Source organism: Sapajus apella, unplaced genomic scaffold, assembly GCF_009761245.1.
Source record: "Sapajus apella isolate SASKATOON/1434 unplaced genomic scaffold, GSC_monkey_1.0 scaffold12, whole genome shotgun sequence".
In the NCBI taxonomy this organism is placed as follows: Eukaryota; Metazoa; Chordata; class Mammalia; order Primates; family Cebidae; genus Sapajus; species Sapajus apella.
This window is the reverse complement of record NW_022436952.1, coordinates 36,467,835-36,477,235: the sequence shown is the minus strand read 5'-3', so window position 1 is coordinate 36,477,235 and position 9,401 is coordinate 36,467,835. Positions and strand designations below refer to the sequence as shown.

General features: G+C 34.9%; 2 protein-coding genes across 12 annotated transcripts in view; one reads left to right on the top strand and one right to left on the bottom strand.

The window, feature by feature from the left end:
- The window catches only part of NF1 (neurofibromin 1), a 306,641-nt gene that overhangs the window by 219,122 nt on the left and 78,118 nt on the right, over positions 1 to 9,401 (top strand). The gene's annotated exons all lie outside the window — the stretch shown is intronic.
- Positions 4,547 to 7,532, bottom strand: OMG (oligodendrocyte myelin glycoprotein). The gene is made up of 2 exons (XM_032280975.1): positions 7,067 to 7,532; positions 4,547 to 6,237 (listed from the first exon to the last, which is right to left on the bottom strand). The coding sequence occupies exon 2, from the start codon at positions 6,229 to 6,231 to the stop codon at positions 4,909 to 4,911; it is 1,323 nt and encodes a 440-aa protein (XP_032136866.1). The 5' UTR covers positions 6,232 to 6,237; positions 7,067 to 7,532; the 3' UTR covers positions 4,547 to 4,908.

Here is a 9,401-nt window from a genome sequence, read left to right as displayed (position 1 = left end):
ATCACCAAATTGCTGTCCAAAAGAGTTGTGCCAATATGTGAATGTGGCCATTTCATTATACCTTCCCCATCATTGGCTTGTATTACTTTTTCTAAAAAAAATTGCTTGCTATTTTAATAGTGAGAAATGATAACACATTTTTATTGCATTTCTCAATTATGTGGTTGACCATATTCCCATGTATTAATCACAGTGTTGTATATCTTGTAAACATTCTTTTTATGTCCTTTGCCCATTTGTTCATTGCAAATTTTAAGATTTTTTTCTCATCAATTTTATGATCTCCTAATTAACAACCTCCTTTACAGCATTTTACTTGAATATTTTTATCAGGCTGGTTGCTTCAACATAATGGGGATTTTGTATAGACAAATCTATTGATGATTTCTTTGTGATTGTTTTTTTCCTAATTAAAACAAATAGCCTTCCACCAGAAGACTTCTAAATATTTTTAAATTCTGCTGCTGGTTTTATGACTTTCTCATTAATGTTTTCTTTCACTTTCTTGGTGTATCACATGAAGTGAGTGTTAAACTGAACTTTTTTCCAATGTCCTCATCATCATTTATTGAGTCTTTCCTTTCCCCTTTGGTTTCTGGTTTTTCTTTATAAAGCTAACAGTGTTTCAGAACTTACTATGTGCTAGGTGATGCTCTAAACACTTTACCTATATTATGTCATTTTCTTCTCACAACAGCCCTGTAAGGAAATAGAGGCAGAGACCTAATTTGCTGAAGTTACACAGTTAGTGAGTAAAGCTCTGTCGTATATTCAGTTCTTCTGTGTGCCTTGTGCTCTAATTGTGCTATTGTTTCTATATTGTGGTTATCTTTCTATTTTTATGCCACTGTCATTCTGTCCTAATTATGAAAGATATATGTTTCTCTCTCAAGAAAGGCTAATATCGGCCAGGTGCTATGGCTCACACCTCTAATCCCAGCACTTTGGGAGGCCAGGGCAGACAGATCATCTGAGGTCAGGAGTTCAAGACCAGCTTGGCCAACTTGGCGAAACCCCATCTCTACTAAAAATACAAAAATTAGCCGGGCATGGTGGTACACACCTGTAGTCCCAGCTATTCAGGATGCTGAGGCAGAAGAATTGCTTGAACCTGGGAAGTGGAGGATGCAGTGAGCCAAGATTGCACCACTGCACTCCAGCCTGGATGACAGAGAAAGACTCTGTCTAAAAAAAAAGAGAAAAAATTTTTTTAAAAAGGCTTATATAACTGTGCTGTTTATTTCTTTTTCTATTCTTGCTTATTCTTTCTATTCTTATGTTTCTGAGTGAACTTAAGGTTCCAAAAAGTTTCTCATTGGAATATTTTTCAGAATTGGCTCAATCTATAAAATATACTGGAAATAATTACAACTTTACAGTATCCCATCAAAGTCCTCTGTACCTTAGTGTTCGGTGTGTTCCAGGTGCTAAGTATTTGTTGAGTCAAAGAATGAATGAATGGAAAGACCTGAGTTTGTCATCTGCATCAAGTCTTAGTTTATACTTCTTATTAATGTTTTTCAGATTTTCCTCATTTGATCCTGCATATTTCGTGTGAATGTTATTTCTTGACATTGTATATTTTTTTCCATAATTTTCTAATTATCTGTTGCCAATATCTATTATTTCTGTTTTTTGTTTGTTTGTTTTGGAATATCCCAAAGAGTGTTTAAAAGATTGACAATAGTGGACAGCCTTGTTTTGATTGTGATATTAATAGAAATATTAAGTTACTTTTCACCAGCACAATGTTGGGTGGTAGGGTATAATACATCCTTTTATCTAGTTCTTAAAATATATTTTATAAGGACTAATTTTATAGAAGATTTTAGGTTAACTCTTGTCTGACATTTTTGGTGTTGAAGGAATTTGCTGTTGTTTTATAGCATCATTATGGAAGATATTGAATAGCACATATTTGTGATCTTTTAAGTTAGCCATAGAAGCCATTTTCTCATTTATTGTGATAAGTGAATGTCTTTCTTTCTTCTGGGTCCCTGTTTCACTTTTACCTAAACCTGGTTTCTAGCAGGGAGGAGACTAAAGCAAGCACATCCTTGCATTCCCTTGCTTTCAGTGTGTAGAGCTGAAATGTTGCCATATATGGGAGGTTCTCATAGCATTGGGTTTGGACATACAGATGTGTTAATAATCCTCACAACAACAACATTATTGTATCTAAGAATGTGGGTGGGCCAAGACACTGTGAAGGGTTTATGTGAATTATGTCATTTAATCTCCAGGGAAAAAAAAAAAAAAAAAACACTGTAAGTTCTGCCAGACCATTTTATTGATGAGGAAACTGTGACTTAGAGCACAGTAGACCACAATAACTTGTCTATGGTCATACACCTGAGAAGTGGCAGAGGCAAGTTGCCTGTAAAGTAGAGCCAAGCCTTAGGGATGGATGGGTGGAGATAAATGTAGATACATGCGTATATAGGGGTATGTGTATCTGTACACATATGCATACATATTTGATGAGCTTGAGGGATAAATGCTGAGGACTAATGCATTTTGAAATTTTTCTGGAGCCAGTAATAGAGTGGTACTTAATGGCAGATAATCAGCCTTTTTCCATTAATAATAAGAATACAATTTCTTTGGAAGGAAATGCTAATTATAGTTGTCCCTCAGTATATCTGGGGGATTGGTTACCAGACCTCTATGTATACCCAAATCTGCACATATTCAAATCCCAAAATTGGCCCTGTGAAACCTGCTTCCATATGGAACCTATTTATACAGTATGCAGGTTTCACATCCCACAAATACGGTATTTTCAATCTGTGTTTGCTTGGAAAAAAAATATGTGTAAGTGTGCCTGTGCCATTCAAACCCATGTTGTTCAAGGGTCAACTGTCCTTTAAGGCTAAATAATGCTTCTGTCTAAGGACTTAAAGTCTGAGTAGTTGCCGTATATTGTACTTGTAAATTTACCGAGTTTGACTCTGCATTTTGCAGACATGTCTGTAGGATTGGCATAATCCACAGACATAAGAATGCTTCCAATGCAGTAGGAGCATTCTTATCACTTTTCCCCCTAGGAATTCTAAGACAGCATTGGATTTCTGGTACCCTCAGAGGAAAAGACAATTAACTCTAAGAAACTATCTGTGGAAGTTGGTGTACATGTTTTTTAAAATAAGATACACGTATATGGTAGAGTAGGCATTATCTAAGCAATTAGTCCCTATCATAGATGGTGAAGGTGCTAATCAGTGTTTAGGAGAAGGTAGAGATAGCTTGCCCAAACAGAGAAGTAATGCATTTTAAAATCATTTAGGGGACTTTTTCAAATAATCCTGTTTTTTCATGGTGAGATTCCCTGGCACAGGGAGCCAATCAGATTTGCTAGGGCAGAAAAATGTTCAAGAGCTACTGTACTAGACAGCATAGAAGAGGACTGTTTTGTTGAAGCTTAATGGTAATTTTTCCATAATCCCGGTCCTTAATAATTAAAGAACACATTTGAATATTGTTACTTTTCTCTCTTTCAATAGAAATGTTCCTAAACCAGAAAAGAAGGCTATCTGAATTTTTTAAAAATTTTTAGGAACGAGCACAAAAATTCCTTTCTGTATTTTTTCCCAGCTCTAGAAATTCTTGAAATGAGATTCTGCCATATGTCTCACAAATTAAATACCACATTTGTATCTCACCCATCTTAGTTATGCTATCTTGCATTTTAATCTGTCCTGTTTCAGGACTTCTTTTGCGGCCTTGTGGATGTTTCTTATGTTTGTCACTAATTCATAAGGTGGCTTTTTTTATATTTGTAGAACATATTTCTCAGTGATTTTCTTCTAGTTGGAGTTCCAGGGTGGTTTGATTTGGAGTGTCAAGATCTGTCCCATGCCTAGCCTTAGTCCTCAGTCTGTTTTATTGGGTTCACCACCTGGTTGTAGCACCAAATGCCCTTTTACCTTTCGCTCTCTTCTTTCTCCCTTCCTTCCTCAGTACTGCCCAAGTTTGTCAGACTCAATGATTTTATTCTTAAGCTAATCTTATTTTTAATTAAGATAACTCACATTCTGATTTCTGATTTGCAAAAGATAAATTTCCTTCTCCTTCATGTAGTAGGATTTTGATTTTGTATATATTTAAATTTTCCATTAATGGTGTGTTAAATCTGCGCTAAAACTGCTTCTTTACACATTTAAAAATTTTTTCATTATGTTTTTAACATTTTTCTTACATCCAAAAACAAAACCGTTAAACTTTTCTTATTAAAATGCAAAGCCTAATGTCTTCTAGCTTTTTGAAGAGCTTTTGTCCATTATATAATCTGTAAAGTAGCCAAGAGTTCCTCAGAAGCAGGACATCATTTAGATTTAAAACAATTATGGCTTGTCTGTAAATAATGTTGTAACATAACCATTCATGGGGTGGCAGCTGTGGTTTTACTTCAGTGACAAAATTCTTGCATACTACCACCATTTTATTTACCTTAAAGATTTTACCAAGGTACCCTAGAACAAAAATGATGAGGTCATTTTGATTCTGCTAAAGTTGGTATGACTAGAAAACTAAGTGACACAGTTACGAGCATAGACCTTTTATTTTTTTCCCAGATGTTTGACAGTGTAAACATACATAAAATACATATTAAAGTTTAGATGCTTTATATTTTGTGCAGTAAATTGAAGCCTTAAAAAGAAAACATTTTTTTTAAAAAAGAAACTGATTAGTTTACTTAATTAAGACAGTAAAATAGCAGCAAGTACCAAGACATTGTGCATTTCTTTTATTTAAGACAAGTTACTTCAGTTACATCACAGTCAGAAATGTTAAGACTGGCTTTCTTGAATACTTAATATAGCTTGAATCACTGGTTAGATATGGACATATTTTCCCAACGGTACATCAGGAAGGAGTGCTTTCAGTAGGTTCAGAAAATGCAGACCCTCAGACAGCCAGCATGACCACAACATTGAGCATTAAGAGAAATGAAGCATTTACTTTCCAAGCATTTGCCACAGAAGGTAATCGAGTCTTTACATTTGTGGTTGTCTCTTCCCTCCGTAAGTTAAGGGTTGTGCTTTGTTGAGGCATTTCAGAGAAATTATTTGGCATGCCACTAGTGATACTTAGGGTCATGGGTGTTGGGGATGATTTTGTTGAGCTAGTGAGGCTTGTGTTTGTAACCATTCCATCTTGGAGATGAATAGTTAGAGTTGCAGCTGCTGCTTCATGTGAATTTATAGTCTCTGTGGATGTATCTTCTGGATAGGGCACAAAAGCCTTATCAGTGCTAGTAAAGGTGGTATCTTTGCTTAGAGTGGCACCAAACGTTGTTTCCTTTGTTCGATATTGTTTGGGTATTTTGGTCACTTTGGGTTGAGTTACCACACTCAGAGAGTTAATGGTGTCCACTGTCTGCATCCCACTTACAGTGAATAAACTCGATGTAAATCCAGAAGGTGTGGGATATATGTTATGTTCCTTTAAAGATGATATTTGGGTAGAACATGGAGTCCCTATCACATGGACTTTTGTTTCCTTCATCCACTTCAGTAAGTAAGTGATGTTTTGTTTGTGGTCACATGACCACCTGTTATTGTAAAGGCTTATCTCTTGCAACTGAAAGAGTTGATCAAAAGATTGGTCTGGAATGAATGTGAACTTATTGTTGTGCAGGTAAAGATGTGTGAGATTTGTCAGGTTTATTAATGTACCTGGAAGGATTTGTGTCAAAGAATTATTAGACAGGTCCACGATATGTAATTTGGAGGGCATGTTGGTTGGAACTGTCCAAAGTTTGTTACTGCTGAGGTTGAGAACCTCGAGACTTCTTAGTGTATTTTTAATGAGGACAACCTTTTCCAGCATATTCTTAGAAACATCCAGATATTTAAGATTCCACTGATAGGCAGTATCAGATTTGTCAAGAAGTTTAATGTTGTTGTTAGCAGCAGACATGTTCCAGAGAGACCGAGGTAACTGAGCAGGCAGGCTTTCAAGCCTGTTGTTTGAAATGTCCAGGGTCCTCAGATTTGTATACTGGGTTAACTGGTTATGCAGATCAGTAAAGTGGTTATAAGACAGGTTTAAATGTATAATATTCTCTTGCAGTCCAGATGGTAATGCAGTCAAGTTTCTGCCTGAACAGTCCACATGCCTGTGCCTCTCTGTACATATACATTGGAGAGGACAAATGCATAAAATACCAGGTGTGAGAAACAGAAGGATGAACAGGCAGAGAGACATTTTCAATATCTGATATTCCATCAAAGCCTAGAAACAAACAGATACACCCTTCTTTTAATATGCAAATACAGTTTAGGCATCTGCATGGGTCAGTTAGCATTAGGCAAAATTTTCAATAAACCTCGTTGTTGTTGAGTCCTTTTATAATTGTTCCAGTGATTAAACTAACAAAGCTCCCCTTCATTTATAGTCCAAATGCTTAATCTTTCAATTGGGCTATGTGGTAGAGAGAGACTCTCTCTCTACTCTCTCCTGCATTTTCTCCTTTATTTTCTCTCCCCCTTCCCCCCTTTTTAACTATGTTCTTTCTTATTTATCTTTCTAGAGCCTTAATATGATAAAAAATAGCATTCTTTGCAAATAGAGTTGCAGTCTTAAGCTATTACTATTTTTGATAACATGCTTTCTTACTCAGATGAGAAAAAATGGCTGTCGTGTCTCTCTCTCTTTTTTTAAATCTCTGCAGTAATGTAATTCAATGTGTGTGTATAGGGTCAGATTTTATTTAGATATTAAAGCAGTTCTTTGAAATTTTATCTTTGTTTTTAGGATAAATATATCTTAGTAAAAGGCACTTAAAATATAGACCTACACAGTACCTATAAACCTCACATTTTATAAAGTGATTTTTTTCTGTAGATTTCAGTGCCCATTTTAAAGGAAAACAATATGTATATTTACAAAGTGAATGAATATAATAAAAATATCCCTTAACTGATACTGCAGCAAATTTCTGGTGCATGCACTTGCTGTTGAATACATATTCAATCCTAACGTTGACTTTTTCTTAAAAAAAAAAAAGAAAAAGGAAAAATATTCCAAAGTCAGTCTTTTACTGATTTAAATAACAGCTTACCGTAGTGTCGTCTTCAATATCAGCATCTCATTTTCTCCGGGAAACTTAAAGCTTAAAGGTCGTCTTGTTCTGGAGAGTCGGAACTGTTTCTGGCTGTGGGCTGTGCTTGCCTGCTCAGCTGCATTGTGTTGCTGTGAGCTGAAGCTCTGCAACCACCTGATCAGTACCACATAGGAGGACTGCAGAGCTGTCGTTGGTGCTGACTCAAATTTATGGCAAGAGGTGCACACGCAACAAAATGGACAATTTTTTTTTAATTTACGGCATTAAGCATACCTATATATCTGATTTGTTATAGGATGGGATACGTTATGCATATTAGAGTTGGCCTTTACTCGTTTCTATGTATTTGCCTGAGATTGGGTTCCATATTTTAACGTTTGCCTCATTAAGAATCTGTGATTATTTTAAATACCTCTACTCTTTATTCTTTTTACGTGTCAAAAATTAATTTGACCTTCCTCATGGATGGTTTTCTATTATATTAGTCCCACTATTTTTAACTACTGCCTTTTTATATTCCTTTCTAAAATAGTATAATTCCCATGTCACTTTTTTAATACTATAAAGATCTGTTTTATGATTTTTGTGTCCTTTCCCAACATGGTGATTATTATGTTTATTCAGCTTTTCAAATTTATCAACCACTTAAATGTTCCATCTTCCCTTTTAGGATGTATAGAAGTACTGAAATATGATTATTTTCTCTTTATCTTTCTGATATAAAGGATCATTTGACCAAGGCTATACACAAGCCAGGATACATTTGAAAATTAGCATCGTATACTTTAAATTATCAGTTCCTATGGTAAAATAAACATTTTATTTTATATATTTGGGGTTAAAGTTTTTTTCCTTAATGAAACTTTGGGTGGTAAGTGGATATGAGTATTGTTTTTTCCAAAGACATTTTTGGTACTGTATGAATGACCATTTATTTGATTTTTAAGTATAGCAATATCAATTTCAGATGATTTCAGAGTGTTTCACATTTCATCTTTCTGGGAAAGTAGTTTATAGTTTTAAAATTACATGAAATAATGTAAAAGGAAAAATTTTCATCATGAGTTTTATAAAATGAGATCAGATATATGATAAATTGTGCTCCACTCATTAGTGGACTGCTTGTGTAAAGCTGTTAAAACATAAATCTGATTTCCAGAAAGGCTGGTTTACCTTAAAAAAGCAAGTAAAGTTCTGGTGTTCTCTCTCTCTCTCTCTCTCTTTTTTTTTTTTTTTTTTTTTGAGACGGCATTTTGCCATTGTTGCCCAGGCTGGAGTCACTGCAACCTCGACCTCCTGGGTTCAAGTGATTCTCCTGCTTCAGCCTCCTGAGTAGCTGGAATTACAGGTGCCCACCATCATGCCCAGATAGTTTTTTGTATTTTTAGTAGAGTTGGGATTTCATCATGTTGGCCAGGCTGGTCTTGAACTCTTGATTTCAGGTGATCCACTTGCTTTGGCCTCCCAAAGTGCTGGGATTACAGGTGTGAGCCACTGCGCCTGGCCAGTTATGGTACTTTCATTACCAAGTTGACACCATTTAAAAACCAGTAATATTTAACACATTATATATAAGGAAAATCTCTTTATGCCTTGTTACTAAATCTTGTTTTTCTCTAAATTATATTTACTATTATTTAGCTTATACCACAAATAGAATTTGTTATAGTAAAATTTGAAGTTTATTTTCTTAGAAGAGAAACTATAGGAACCGCCTTTTGTATAAAACTAATATTCCTTGAAAAGTATCTACATTTTAAAAGTTTGCAACATTAAAAATTTGTTGATTGGGTGCTTTATTGCCACTTTACTTTGGGGGTTCAGTTGGACTCTTAATGAGATTCTTTCTGTGGATTTACGAAACCAGCCATCAATCATAGTGCTTTAAAGTAATGTGTAAGAAATACAACATTCAGCAATATTGTGAAAATAGGGAATCCATTGATATTGAGAGTTGTATTTTAGCTCATATGTACACTTGCACTTCAAAAGACGTGACTGAGGGTCAACTTACTGACCACTTAAATCTCTTTTTTTTAATTTTAGGAAATCTCAGTAAGTCAGTGTGGAAGTAGAGTTACTCGTTTTCATTACACTTAACAGTACTTTTGTTTGAAAGAAAGGACATGTTACTTCATTGACGGATTCAAATGAATTTGGGTTTAGGCTGTATCAAGTTTAGTTTCTGTTGCATATAATTGAAAATTCCGATACAATAGTAGTGGCAGTGTTTCTCATTTCAAGTTTGGGACATACCAAACTGCCTCATATTGTTCAAAGATTAGCGTCAAATTCTCAAAAAAAAAAAAAAAAAAAAAAAAAAAGAGCATTT